Here is a 15,467-nt window from a genome sequence, read left to right as displayed (position 1 = left end):
CGCAATTTGGTAGAGTTTCAAGTAAACATGGCATATCTATTTTTCTCTATTCTAGAGCTATAAAAAATATTGGACTTTCCAAAGATCATCTCAAATATTCCAATACTTTATCAGGTGGCATGAAGCGAAGACTTTCTGTTGCTATTGCCTTTATTGGGAATGTAAAGACTGTAGTCCTTGATGAACCTACAAGCGGTGTTGACCCATATTCCCGACGCAGAATTTGGGAAATCTTGCTAAAGCACAAACAAGGTATTGGATTATATGCATAAATATTTCTTAATCTTTTAAGAGATGAGGGTAAATGAATATGCTTAATAGATCTTCTTATATTCTCCCTGAAATAGGAATGTTTAACCCCTTAAGGACCAGGCCTGTTTTTTGTTTTTGCATCTTTTTTTTTTTCACTCCCCACCTTCAAAAATCTATAACTTTTTTATTTTCCCATGTAAAGAGCTGTGTATGGGCTTATTTTCTGCGTAACAAATTGCACTTTATAGTGGTCAAATTCAATATTTTATGCCGTATACTGCGAAGTAGGAAAAAAAATCTAAATGCAGTGAAAATGATGAAAAAACACATTTGCTCCATTTCTTGAGGGCTTGGTTTTTACAGCTTTCACTGTGCACCCCAAATGACATGTCTACTTCATTCAATCAATCAGTCAATACAATCATGGGGATACCAAATTTGTATAGGTTTTATAATGTTTTCATGCATTTATAAAAATAAAAACCTCCTGTACAAAAAAGATTCTTCATTTTGCCGTCTTCTGGCGCTAATAACTTTTTCATAGTTTGGTGTACAGAGCTGTGGGTGATGTCATTTTTTGCGACTTTTGATGATGTTTTCAATGCTTCTATTTTTAGGACTGTACAGCCTTTTGATCACTGTTTATTGAATTTTTTATATTTTTCAAAATGGTAAAAAAATGCTATTTGCGACTTCGGGCACTATTTTCTGTTACGAGGTGAAAAAACCTTATTATATTTTGATCGGGCATTTTCAGATGCGGTGATACCTAATGTGTTTATGATTTTTACTGTTTATTTATTTATTTGTCTATTGACTTCTAGGGAAAGGGGGGTGATTTGAATTTTTGTTTTTTTAATATAATTTATTTTTAACTTTTATTAATTAATTTTTTTACTTTTTTCTGACTCCCTAGGGTACTTTAACTCTAGGTTGTCTGATTGATCCTAACATATACTGCCAAACTACAGTATGGCAGTATATGGTGATTTTGCCCACCATCTATTACAATGTGCAAATCGCACATTGTAATAGATAGTCTAAAACATGATAGCCGCGGATCTTTGTGTGACCCGAGGCTGTCATGACAAGATGGTAGCCTCGATGGCAGTGCCCGCGCAACACCGGCAGCTTTGCTGGCGGAGATCAAAGGGTTAACTCCCGCGATGGGTGCCCGTGAGCCCTCCTCATACTCCCCCATGCGCAGCAAGACATAAGGTTATGTCTTATTGCGCTATGGGGTTGAACATATATTTTATTAACACTTTTGTTAAAATCTGAATAACGCTAGCCAAAGTGATTCTAATTCAGGCCTGTTGTTCCCTTAATTCTGCTCTGCTCTTTGATAAAAACTACAGACAACTATAATCTTGATCTTAAATAAAAACCCTTCACCTATTATTTACCTGCCTTACAAAACATTGTCAGTAGCGTCTATGTAAATCTATATGTACCTCCAATCACCATCTGGAGTGAGTTAATGCTTACACTCGCCACAAGATCAGAGACTGGCACCACCAGAGAATTGCACCACCAACACAACTCAGAGGCACCAGACTGACAGGCGTAACTTCCAGCTAGCGATATCCCAAACATGACGGCATGGATGTCACTCCAGCATAAGTGACTGCAGGATTGGAGGATGGTAAATTCTTAAATTAATAGATTGGCTGGTTCAGCTAAGAGTAGTACTAAGGCCGCATTCACACAAACATATGGGGAACATATATGTTCCCCCATAGACCCCAATGGCCGCATGGAGTGGTACAGTGCCACACAAGTGTGGAACCATACCGCTCTGTACATGGGAAAATGATAGGACATGTCCTATCTTTCCCTGTGTACAGCCTGTATGCCGTGCATTTCTATGGAGAGGGGAGGGGTCCGGTGGGCAAACATTTGTGTAAGTTCAGCCTTAAAAATCTAGTTTACTTAGTACTTGTTAGTTATGTAAATTTTTTATCAGTGCCAGTTGAAGATTAAACAAGTGGCATGCAAATTAATTAATTGCACTGGCATTGAGAAGAACATCGTTCCTCAGGACTTTAGAAAAAGCATACTTATTTTGCTCTCAAAAGCCATTACAACTATCAACCTTTCAATGTCTACATATTTTTAATTGTCTATTTTTTTTACATTATTAGAAATCTATCTATCTATATAATATCTCATATTATATGATATCATATCTTCTAGCGATCTAGCTATCTACCTATCTAGCATATCTATCTCATATGTATTTATCTAATATCTCATATCATATGATATCATCTCTCATCTCTATCTATGTATATCCTATCTATCAATCTATTTATCTATCTCCTGTCTAATATTTATCTATCATCTAAGTAAAACTAGCACAGCACATGAGGGGACAGCTTGAAGACTTGGAGCGTCTCTCCTGCCATTCCCCGCTGTGGAGTGTGAGGAAATGGGAAGGGAGGATTGTGATCGAGCTGCAGCTTGTGTCTTTGTGGATTATTTGTTTATATACATGTGTAGGGAAAGCTGAGGAAGAGATAAGTGCAGTTGCTTTGTTACTACATTAGTTAGAGCTCCTGTCAGCACATGACTGAGTGCTGGAGCACTGAGCCATGAAGAGCTGAATCAGCTCATAACAGGAAGAGGAGAGAGAGAGGGGGGGTCTCTCCCTCTGTAGTCAGCTCCTCAGTGAAGACAGAATGTGTCTAGCAATAGCTGTCTGAGAGATCAGTGATAACAGGGGGAAGTCTGCAGAATACAAGAGGAAGGAGCAAAATTCAGTTAACTAATCCAATTGCAAAGGGACTTAAAATTGCCTGCCCTACAACTTATCAAAAGTTACTCTTTAACAGTGGCTCACAGCGGGTTTAAAACAGGCAGCATTTCAATTATGAATACTAGCTTAATCTGTAGTTTAAGAACTTTGCAATAAAGTAAGATAAAGTCATTTTACAATACATGCAGACAAAGATGGGCCTTTATGAGCCTCTCTTTTGTGTGCTTGGCTCTCTGCTTACATTGCTGAAGGAGGCACAGCACTAGTTGTGCTCCCTTTGTACAACAAGGTTTCAAGATTTTATTGTGAGAGTTGAGAGAAAAACTGAATATTTGAAGAATATCCCTTAGATTATCAACCCATGGCTTAGGAACCTGTGCTTTAGAAAACTAGGACTGGCTGTGTACATATCTATTTTTACTTAGGTTAGGCATATCAAAGTAAGGGCCTGTCAAGATCAGTGTAATGATAACTAGTATTTAATAATCCAATAGTCTCTCCAATGCTTATTTTAAAAATGCTTTTGTTGGCATTCCGCCTAGAGTCATTTCTTTTAAAAAGTTAGTTCACATTACCTGGCTCCCTGCCAGCATCATTAAGCAAGTCTCGGGGAAAAGACAGCTCCAACCACTGGGTCCCCATCTCCTTCCTGTATGCTCTTTACTTAACGCTCAAACCCTTCCTTCTGGCTCCCTCTTGCAGCAATGAGATGATGTAAGAAGGGGGGGGGCAGGAGAGAGTCAGAGGAAGGGGAATGAGCATGAAGGAGAAGAGGATACAGCAAGGATATGGGGACTTGGGCCATTGTGGCTGCTCCAACCCCCATAATCACTTGATGCTGCTAACTCTTGTCAGAATGCCAACAAAGGCTCTTTAATTTTTACAATGTAAAATAAATACATAGCAGTGCAGGCATATATAAATACAATATGATACATAGAGGCTGTGCAGCTGAGAAGAGCTTCTTTATATATAAAATATAGATGACACCTATTTGCACCATCAAGCTCTATAAGATTCAAATTTAAAGGGAGGGAGGGATGAGGGTGAAATATTGATAGGGAGGATTTGCAATTTCTTTATGTTCCACTTGTAATAGGATAGAGACCGAATAAGAGATATTGCTGAAAGAGCTGACTGGTTTAGGTGGTCTATGATGTAATTCAACCTTCGGGTGTTATCTGAGATTTGTCTTGTCTGAATGAAGCCAGACTGGTGTGGGTTTATTAAAGAAGGGATTACACAGGCTAGACATTGGGTAAATAATTTAGCATACATTTTCAGGTAAGCATTAAGTAAGGATATTTCTCTAAAGTTTTAGGGGAGAGTGGGCGGTTTGTCTGGTTTTGGAATTGTAACTATGGTAGCAGTTAGCATGTCCTTAGGGAAGTCTCTGTAGTTGTGATTTCCTGGAAGACTGCTGACAAATGTGGGAGAAGGGTAGACTGATAGGTTTTTTAATAACATTTAAATTGAACAGAGGGGAGACGTTGGTGCAAAAGTCAGGGGTCTATATGAATAAATGGTATGGCAGAGGTGTCGCTGCTGGTATAGTATGATCCCCCCGAGCTCATACAAGTGTACAACACAATAGAAGACAAAATAACAATATACCTGCGCTAACTGTGGCTGCTGATGCAAACAATGATATATGAAGTGAAGAGATGTATTGGCTGAGTGAGTGACTGACCTGATTAAAAACAGGCTTCAATTGAGGAGGTGGGGATGATCAAGAAGTTTCTCCGCAGTGTGAATAGTCCCACAAGGATAGTAGGCATCAATGTAGTAGATGGCTTTTTCTGTGAGCCAAGTTTGAAGTCAGTCCAAGAGCAGAGCGGTTCAGTGTGGGAGCCCCGGCCGGTGGCTCGACCACACGATGAGTCGGAAGTGAATAGTGACGTCACTCTAAGTTACGGATGGAGCGGTGGGACATAGGTGAACACCCTGAGGAAGAGAGCCGTAGCTCTTGAAAACGCATTCGGTGCGTGTTCACCTATGTCCCACCGCTCCATCCGTAACTTAGAGTGACGTCACTATTCACTTCCGACTCATCGTGTGGTCGAGCCACCGGCCGGGCTCCCACACTGAATCGCTCTGCTCTTGGACTGACTTCAAACTTGGCTCACAGAAAAAGCCATCTACTACATTGGATACCTACTATCCTTGTGGGACTATTCACACTGCTGAGAAACTTCTTGATCATCATCACCTCCTCAATTGAAGACTGTTTTTAATCAGGTCACCCACTCAGCCAATACATCTCTTCACTTCATATATCATTGTTTGCATCAGCAGCCACAGTCAGCGCAGGTATATTGTTATTTTGTCTTTTAATAACATTTTGTGAACCCATCTGGACCTGGGGATTTCCTAGTGAGGAGTGAGAATATTAATTTCGGAATTTCACTCCTGGGTGGCAGGGGACTGTAAATGTGACTGTTGCTCAGTTGATAAAGAGGGTAGGTTTATAGAGGTCCTCTGGTAAGGGTTGAGGTGTTTGGGAGTCGGATTCTAGGTTATATTGTAAACCATAGTATTCCTAAATTGGTTAGCTATATTTTTGGATGCCAACAACATTATCCAAAGCAAAAAATCAACAATTGTAAGCATGAGTAGTTAACCACAGTGTGAGGTAAAAGGATATGGCAAACCCAAGCAGTTCAAGCTAGGCTCCCTTCAGAATCCAGCTCGATTGAAGTTCAATGCTTTGAAGTTCGCTTGGTGGTAACCATCTTCCATTCCTGTGGTCAAAGATTCGCTTGGAAACCAAAGTCATATAATGGGTGGGATGTTCCATGACTGAAGTAGTTTTTGTCCTTCTTCCAGTGATGCAATTTGGTGAATAGAGCCATCTTTCTGAATTAGGATCTTCACCAGGAATCCCCATCTGTATAGGATATTATGATCTCTTAACGCCAGGATAACCAGTAACAGTTCCTTTCTATGGCATAGTGTGGCTGCAGAGAGGATAGTGTAGATCTTTAGTTGCTCATAAGGTTCTGGCCGCTCACCTTTTTTCCTTGCTAGAGCGACGATCAGGTCTTTAACATGGAAGGTGAATATGCGCCAGGACATCTCTGGTCCTGGAGTCAAGCAAGTACAAGGGTCTAGGGACCCGGTGGGGAGCCCTACGGAGGAGCAATTTAAACAGGTTCTAGAGGTTAGGTGTTAAGTCCTGGGCTCCTAGCGGTGGGTGATGAAGGCATGCTGGGCTTCTGTTCCAAGGAGTGCCACTTTTTGGTCAAGAGAGCTATGGTGTTATCACCTCAAGGTATGTTTTGTTAGGACATCAGAGGGTTGAAAGATCTTCAGCTGTCGGTGCCTTTTTTACTCTTTCTCCAGGTAAAACTCCAGGTTTCCCTGCTTTTGAAGTTTTCTTTTGCCCGGTACCAAGTCATGGGAGGTTGGGACATCTGTATAGAGGTAACAGTTTAGGTATTTGGAAGACAATTTAGTGTCGCTAACTGAGCTGGCATCAGCGGAGCTCTGGTCCACCACTATTCCACTCAGCAGCTTGGCCATGCCCCCCCCCGACAAAAGGCATCTTTAAAATCAGCATGGAATGGCTATTGGAATCTGTCATCATGTAAAAATTACTTTCATGATGACATGTTTCCCTTAACTCTTTAACACAGGATGTGTATGTTCATCCTGATTAGGGGACAGATCCTCCCACCCCACAAAGAACACTGAACACTTAATTCCTGTTAATCACAAGAATACCCAGGCAATCATCAGCAGGAAACCAGATATAACACATAGCCTGGCTCATGCTGCATCTCCCCTGAATAGAGAGAGCTCTGTTGAGATGAATTTTACCCCTTAATTGCAGTCAATGATGACTCTAGTACAGGGTGCTGCAGGATTTTCATGCCAGCCAGAGGCCTGATCAAGAACTCTGGGTCTGCTAACTAAGGAAGCATATTAGCCCCAGCCAGAGTGGGTAGGCTTTATGTCAGTGTACAACAAACAAATATAATACACTTCAGTAGAGAAGAATTGAAGTGTATCTAAGAATTGCAGTGTATATTAGAGATAATGGCATCACATCTCAAAAGGGAAAATTAAAAAAGATGAATATATTAATAATGTTTATTTGTGAAGCGCCTCATATTTTGTAGCATTTTATATTTTTACTGTAGAGATGAACAAAACATTAAAATAAAAACCAATCAAAAAATTAGGTATAAACACAAAATGGTACCTTAAAAACTAAATCTCCTCCTGCAAAAATCAAGCCATAATACCTTTCTTATAATAAAAAAAAACTGAAAATGTTTTAGTACCTTAAATAAGAGGACATTAAAACAAATGAGCTTTTCTAAAAAAAAAAGTGTTTTTATGCAAAAGTAGCAAATCGTAAAAAAAAAAACGTAAAAATATTTGGTATCCTTGTTTGTTCCCCAAGCTGTTTGAGAGCTTGTTTTCTGTGCAACAAATTGCAGTTTGTTCTTAAGTTGAATTAAGTTGAAACTGTATACTTTATAATTGTATATCAAGACCAATTTTTTTTTTGCCCCAGTAACAATTGGAGTTTAAAAAATTTTTGTTGTAATTCGACCAAGGATTACCAATAAATCTTCATTACAGATGCCTCACAGCTGATCATTGCAATCTGTGACTATAGTAAAGCATTCAGATAGCTTCACCAGAGGTCACAGTGGGCAGAGTGGTCTGTTTTTAACTAGAGGTCGGGTAAGTAGGGGACCGTCTGTAATGATATTCAATATTCCATGCCATGTACTGGAAAGCTGAAAAAACGCTTCCAGCTGTCATAGCAACAGATGATTTAATCTAAGATGGGGAAACTGATACAGTAGTATTGCAGTATATAGTATGAGTGATCAGACCCTCCAGGGTTAAAGTACCCTAGAGGGTCTGAAATACTAGTAAAAAGAAAAAAAATTATTAAAATTTTAAAAAGTTTAAATCACCCTCTTTCCTTAGAACACATATCAAAATATGAAAAAGATTATTCCTGGCTGTAAACACCGTAACGGAAAATAGCACCTATATGTCTGAAACGCCATTTTTCTATTCATAAATATTTACATAAAAAGTGATCAAACAGTCATAAGTCCCAAACTGATATAAATTATACCTTTAAACAGGTCCATACATTCTATGAAAAAGTTATTGGCCTCAGAATTTGGCAAAATACCTTATTTGGACAAAAGATTAAAACATTTTTAAAACTACTAAAACCAATTAAAACCTATATCAATTTGGTATCTCTGTGATAGTACTGACCCAAAGAATAAAACGGGGAGGTGTCATTTGGAGAGCACAATGAAAGTTGTAAAAACAGAGCCCACAAGAAATCAATGCAAATATGTTTTTACAATTTGTCCCACAGATAACAAACCCATATACATCTTGGTTAATGGAAAAACCCTTAAAGGGCATGTAGTGATGTCAGTAGTCTTTATAGGAAATCTACCATTTGTTTTCAGGCATTATGAACCAAACATACATTGAGAATGCAGTAGCTACACTGATGCAGAATGAGAATGAGAAATCCCTAGGTTGTCCCTGACAGGCAGAAGTAACAATTCGCTGCACCATCCACCAGCTACTGTGTATAAGTCATCCAGCTCAGGTTGATTAGTCCTGTCTGGTACAGTTCAGGAAGTACCATGTTATGTGTTCATGAACGACCGTCTGCATGCAACCAGCTTTCCCAAGCTCCTGAATTTTATAATTGATTTTTAGCATAACCACTTAGATCAGGGAATAAACGAGATAAGTTTCTGCATCAGTGTAGGTACAGCATTCTCAAGGTATGTTTGGTTCGCAATACATAAAAACAAATGGTAGATTTTCTGGTGAGGCAATTTTTCTATCCCTCTATATGTCTTGGGAGTAAAGCTGGTAATGATAGATCTATGCTTGAATTCATAGGGCACAAAATTTAGCATTTGTGTCTTCGGGCATGTTGTAAAGTTTTGTCACAAACTAGGCCAAACAATTAGTTATGAAAACTATTTGCTGCATGTCTAAGTTTACAATGTAATTAGAAATGACCCAATATTTCTGTCTATTTTGATCCATGTCCAAATTCTTCTACTATCACAATTCAGGGCGGACTATTATTTTTACAACTCACAATCTGGATGAGACTGAGTTTCTCAGTGATCAAGTTGCCATTATTCAGGAGGGTACATTAAAATGCTGTGGTTCTCAATCAATTCTTAAAAGTAAATATGGGCAAGGCTATGAGTTAACACTCACAAAAAAGGTTAGTATTTTAAACATTTACACTGTATATAATATTGCTTAGTCATTCTATTATTTATACTTATTTCTTATTTTGGTAGGGTGAACTTGTAAATATTAATGAGATTACATCACTAGTACAAGAATTTATTCCATCAGCAATTCTTAAAGAAGACACCAACAAAGAGATTGTATTTATGATACCTAGTGATATGGATACAACCATGTGTAAATCTCTTTTCAAGAGATTAGATACCTGTCAACCTGATCTTCACATTTCTACATATGGAATTACAAATACGAACATGGAAAAGGTAAAATTATCTTCTAATGAACATAATAGAATATCACAATAAAATAACTCAATATATTGTGACTGTAATCTTTCAAACCGTAAATACAAAAAAGATTTTTAATACTTTCCCATTCAATCACTTTCTACATCTAAATGTTTGTGTGTGATATTTGCCACCATCATAGTTCAGTATTTATTAGGGATTATTCACGTGGTATATTAGATTAAGGTTTACCTCATAATTCACCTCGTACCTGTCACTGCTCACCCGTGCTTCTGCCCCCTCGCTGGCGTGACGCCCATGCTACTTACGGATTCCTCAGCCGTGCGCGCGCGTTCCCACCTCCGCCGGCTTCAAGAGATTTAAAGGGCCAGCGTGCCGCTAATTGGCGCTGGCCATTTTTAAATTCTACTTAAGCCTACCTCTTCCTGCAAACCCTGCTGGATCTTTGTGCATATAACATTGAGAAAGCTTTCTTGTGACTATTCCTGAGTATTCTTGCGTTCTAGTGTGTTCCTGCTCCTGAGTCCTATGTTGCCGTGTTCGTGTGTTACCAGAGTCCCTCCGTGTGCCTGTGTTACCAGAGTCCCTCCGTGTGCCTGTGTTACCAGAGTCCCTCCGTGTGCCTGTGTTACCAGAGTCCCTCCGTGTGCCTGTGTTACCAGAGTCCCTCCGTGTGCCTGTGTTACCAGAGTCCCTCCGTGTGCCTGTGTTACCAGAGTCCCTCCGTGTGCCTGTGTTACCAGAGTCCCTCCGTGTGCCTGTGTTACCAGAGTCCCTCCGTGTGCCTGTGTTACCAGAGTCCCTCCGTGTGCCTGTGTTACCAGAGTCCCTCCGTGTGCCTGTGTTACCAGAGTCCCTCCGTGTGCCTGTGTTACCAGAGTCCCTCCGTGTGCCTGTGTTACCAGAGTCCCTCCGTGTGCCTGTGTTACCAGAGTCCCTCCGTGTGCCTGTGTTACCAGAGTCCCTCCGTGTGCCTGTGTTACCAGAGTCCCTCCGTGTGCCTGTGTTACCAGAGTCCCTCCGTGTGCCTGTGTTACCAGAGTCCCTCCGTGTGCCTGTGTTACCAGAGTCCCTCCGTGTGCCTGTGTTACCAGAGTCCCTCCGTGTGCCTGTGTTACCAGAGTCCCTCCGTGTGCCTGTGTTACCAGAGTCCCTCCGTGTGCCTGTGTTACCAGAGTCCCTCCGTGTGCCTGTGTTACCAGAGTCCCTCCGTGTGCCTGTGTTACCAGAGTCCCTCCGTGTGCCTGTGTTACCAGAGTCCCTCCGTGTGCCTGTGTTACCAGAGTCCCTCCGTGTGCCTGTGTTACCAGAGTCCCTCCGTGTGCCTGTGTTACCAGAGTCCCTCCGTGTGCCTGTGTTACCAGAGTCCCTCCGTGTGCCTGTGTTACCATTCCCATCTGCCTGGACCTCCTGTTGCTGACCCCGAATTGGACATAACCTTGAATCTCTGCTGCCTGCCCTGACCCTGTGCTTGGACCCGACCATGCGACTGTCTTCCGTTAAGGAACCTCGACCTCAACTGCCAACGCGGGCTAGTCGCACCTGTGGAACGACCTGGTGGTACTTTGCCGCAGCAAGACCATCCCTCTTTGCAGCGGTCTCTGGTGAAGACCAGGTGCCACTTAGACTACGATCCCAGGTGTCGGCTAGTACCACCTCCCACGGTGGTCCAGAGGATCCACTGATCCCTAACCTTGACAATGCCCATATTTGTGACATTATGTATGGCTTATTTGTTGATTGTGTGGATGAGCCAGATTATCCAGGGCGGGAAACATTCAAAAAACAAAGTATGCCTGTTCTAATGGTGGAGGTTCCGATTGTCAATATTTAACACTATACTATGGATATGGAGTAACTTAATCAGGAGTGGAACAACAGTGGTGGCAGACATAGCAGTTGCCATGGGGCCTGCTAAGTCAGGGGCCCCAGCAACTGGGGTATTGGGAGTGTATATGCACCATGTGTTTATGTGGTGTGTATTTAATATATGTGTGTATATGTGACGTGTATAATCTTTATGTCTGTGTATATGATACATGGGTGTATATAGTACCGTATGTATGTGTGTTTATGCTGTATATATGTTGTGTATGTATTGCATGTGATTTTAACTCATGTGAGAGTTTACAAATATGTAGGGGGAAGGGGAGTGGTATTCAAAAGTCTGCTATGGGGTCCTGCCTCTCCTAGCTATGCCCCTGAACTTGATATAATCAAAATACCACTTTAAGTACATGATTTTAAATTAAATTAATAATGTAAAAATACACCTGTCAGTGATGCAGAATAGAACAAGCCAAAGCATGCAGGCTTTAAATAAACCTCATAATTGGCCTTAGAACAAAAAATCTTAACAAGCAGCTTAGTGTAGTTCTCTTCATTGTTAAGATTTTAAATGAATAAATTCTAAGACTTCAGAATCCCATTAGCATGTATTGGAATTGAATTCTATTGTAATTACCTTCTCTTCATTTATACATGAGAAGATATCTTTACTGGATTGAATAATAAAAAGAAAAATTGACTTTCATCAGCAGCCACATAAAATTGTATCTCTTTGATTTTTATTCCTCATTCTGCTCTCATAGTCAATGTTTCATTACAAACTAAAGCTCAAAGTGGCAAGTCTATTATTCAATCTCATTATTTTTTTCACACAGGTTTTACTGTTATAAAGAGGCAACCATTGACAGATTTTCCATTAAATACAGTTTACAAAATAAAGATTTTTTCCTTTTTTTAAATAAACCTGCAGGACATAGCACAAGCAATTGATTCACAGATTTCGGAAAAAATGTAAATGATAAAAATCCAGTAATAATGGCTGTTGTCTTTGAAATATTGATGTGCTGCTGTATCTATTGGGTTAACACATCGCACACTGACAGCAATTAATGGTGGATACATGTAATTATTGTAATACTAATCATTTGTAAAATGTTGCTCCTCTTTAAAGTGTAACTGTCGTTCTGAGAAAAAAAAAAAAAACATAATTCTGCTCCAGGTGTCCCTAGGAATCATTCCCCAAAGCATTTTGCCGCTCCGTCCCCATTTAGTACCTTCTTTTGTAGTCCAAGAAAAACGAAGGATAGCTCCAGCGAATGCAAAGCATAGCGTCCTTAGTTGTTACGACTACGGACGGCACTATTTTTGTGTACCCTACCCATATTTTGTGTACCCTACCCATATTCCCTTTATATGGAATAAAATGTAATGATTTTTAATGCACTCGCTGGAGCTACCCTTTATTTTTCTCGGAATATCGAATTTACACACCTGAAGCAACTCAGTGTTCTCTGCTACGTGCAAAGTCTCTCATTTCTCCGTTCCATGACATTGTCTATACTTGGTGAGCTGTATCCGTTTTTTCTTTGTTTTGATTCATTGCTACCTTTTTTTGTCCATAGCAACCATGTTTCTCAGATCTGAAAAAACCTACAGTCACCAAGATGGAGGGGGTGGACCTTACCTCCTGTGACATCATTGCAAGCATATGCTGCTGACCAATGAAACCAAAGCTTGTACATGGATAACATAGCTTAGACACACCTTTATATGCACGTGTGCAGCTTGTAGCTAAGAGGCTGTAAATATGAAGGTTTATTTAACCCCTTATCACCGACACTAGTTTTCAGCTCAATGACCAGACTCGATTTTTCAAATCTGACATGTCTCACGATAATTGGTTATAACTTCGGAACGCTTTAACATATCCTGGTGATTTTGTGAATGTTTTCTCGTGACACAATGTACTTCATGTTAGTTATAAAATTTAAGTGATAAGTTTTGCGTTTCGTTCTGAAAAAAAGTGAAAATTTGGCAAAAGTTTGTAAAAATTCTTCATTTTCCAAGTTTGAAATGTTCTGGTTTCCAGACAGGAAGTAAAACTACCCAAAAAGTTTGATAATTAACATTTACAGAATATCTGCTTTATGTTGGGATGATAATTTATGCTTCCGGTCATTTTTCTAGGATGTTATGAGGTGCAGAACTTTAGGTGCGATTTTTCTTATTTTCATGAAAATTGCCATAACTCACATTTTGAGGGACAACTCAGCTTTCAAGTGACTTTGAGAGGCCTAAATAATAGTAAAACCCCATAAATTACCCCACTATAGAAAGTTCACCCCTCAACATATGTAAAACAACTTCTATTAAGTCCATTAACCCTTTAAGTGTTTCACATGGGTTAAAAAATATGGACCTGCGATTAAGAAACTATGGAATTTTTTTGGAAATACATTCATTTAGGCCAAAACTGACATTTTCAGAATAAATTAAATGATGAAACGCACTGCAACGCTTGATGCCCAATTCCTCCCGAGTGTACTGATACCACATATGTGGTGGTAAACTGCTGTACGGGCGCACGGCCGAGTATAGAATGAATGGAGGCGCCATCCACAGCAGATTTGTATTGTCACATTGTACGACCTATAAATTTTTATTTTTTTTGGTAATGCGATCATATGAGGGCTTATTTTTTATGGGATGAGATACAATGTATAAATAATTTATTTTGGGAGTCTAAAGCTTATTCATGAGATTTTATTAACTATTTCAAGGGGGACACAAACAAAATCATCAATTTTTATTTTGGATTGTGAGCATTTTTCCCCCCCCCGCTCACCATAACGTAAAAATAATATTTTATCTTTATTCTCTGGTTCACTACGATTGCGGTGATACCTCATTTATATAGTTTTTCTTATTTTGCTCAATTTTCCTGAGCAAAACCAATATTGGAGAAAATCGCATTGTTTTTATTATTGACAACTTTTCAGGGCCATAACTTCTGTATTTTTCTGTTGTCAGATCTGCTTGAGGGCTTATTTTTTGCGAAAACAGTTGTTCTTTTCAGTCGTATCATATTAGGTACCGTAACTTTTTTTAATCACTCTTTAGAACATTTTTTGTGATGGTGTTTGATGAAAAATTGTATATTATGGGAAGTTTTTTGAGTTTTTTTTTACGTAGTTCACCGAGCGGGTTCAATATTGATTTAGATTTATTGTACAGATTAATACGGACGCGGTGATACCAAATATGTACGTGTTTTGTGTTTTATATACTTTATTTGCATTTTATGTGTTACTGGGGAGATTATGGGACTTTTATTTATTTAATTATATTATAAAAAGATTAAATTTTTTTTTTTTTTTACTTTTTTACATTTTCTACTTCTTGGCTTGACTAAGCAATCATCCGATCGCTTATTCAAGCCTTTACACTGCAATACACTTGTATTGCAGTGTATAGTGAAAGTAACTGAGCATGGTGCGCATGCTCAGTTACTTACAGCCGGGTCCTGCCAGGAAGGCAGGACCCGGTGAGAAGAGGAGCCGACAGCCCCGGGTCACTCGTCGGAACCCGGGGCAGCGGCAGGAGGGATCGGATCCCCCGGTAAGCACACCGGGGGGGTCCGATCCACGGGGGACACACTTGCACGCCGCGGTCATGCTTGACCGCGGCGTGCAAGGGGTTAAACACCCGGGATCGGAGTTTTTCCGATCCCGGGTGTTAGTGCCGGGTCTGGGCTGTGATATCACAGCCCAACACCGGCACCAGCGAGACCCGGTGTCCCGAAAACTTCTTCTGATGCGCCGCCGTAGAAAGGCGTCGCATCAGAAGAAGTACCCTTAATGACCGCCGTAAAAACCCGATAGGGCGGTCATTAAGGGGTTAAGTTTTGGTATTATGACTTTTGCAACTAGACTGAAACGTCTCACTTCTCCCCTCCATCCATTATATGTATCTTTTCTACATCAGTCTATCCAGAACTGCAGCATAACACATGGAGCAGATTGGAGAAGCACAGTGCATATTGTTCTCCCTCTTCTCCCGTCTGCCAATTCCTGCTGCAGAGAGTGAGGTGAAGGGCAGGGGCAGACCGAAAGTTACAGCTTCTATCTAGAAGATTATTTCTTTCTATCATGGTG

The 15,467-nt window shown here is 40.1% G+C and overlaps 1 protein-coding gene across 4 annotated transcripts in view; it reads left to right on the top strand.

The window, feature by feature from the left end:
* Positions 1-15,467, top strand: part of ABCA13 (ATP binding cassette subfamily A member 13) — a 590,340-nt gene that overhangs the window by 346,021 nt on the left and 228,852 nt on the right. For all 4 annotated transcript variants that reach the window (XM_072153102.1, XM_072153100.1, XM_072153098.1 and 1 more), the window contains 3 exons: positions 56-252; positions 9,091-9,248; positions 9,328-9,540. In XM_072153102.1, coding sequence (XP_072009203.1) covers positions 56-252; positions 9,091-9,248; positions 9,328-9,540 — 568 coding nt within the window. The remainder of the gene's footprint in view (positions 1-55; positions 253-9,090; positions 9,249-9,327; positions 9,541-15,467) is intronic.

This window comes from Engystomops pustulosus, chromosome 5, assembly GCF_040894005.1.
Source record: "Engystomops pustulosus chromosome 5, aEngPut4.maternal, whole genome shotgun sequence".
Classification (NCBI taxonomy): Eukaryota; Metazoa; Chordata; class Amphibia; order Anura; family Leptodactylidae; genus Engystomops; species Engystomops pustulosus.
Note: the sequence above shows the minus strand (reverse complement) of the source record. Positions and strands in the feature narration are given on the sequence as shown.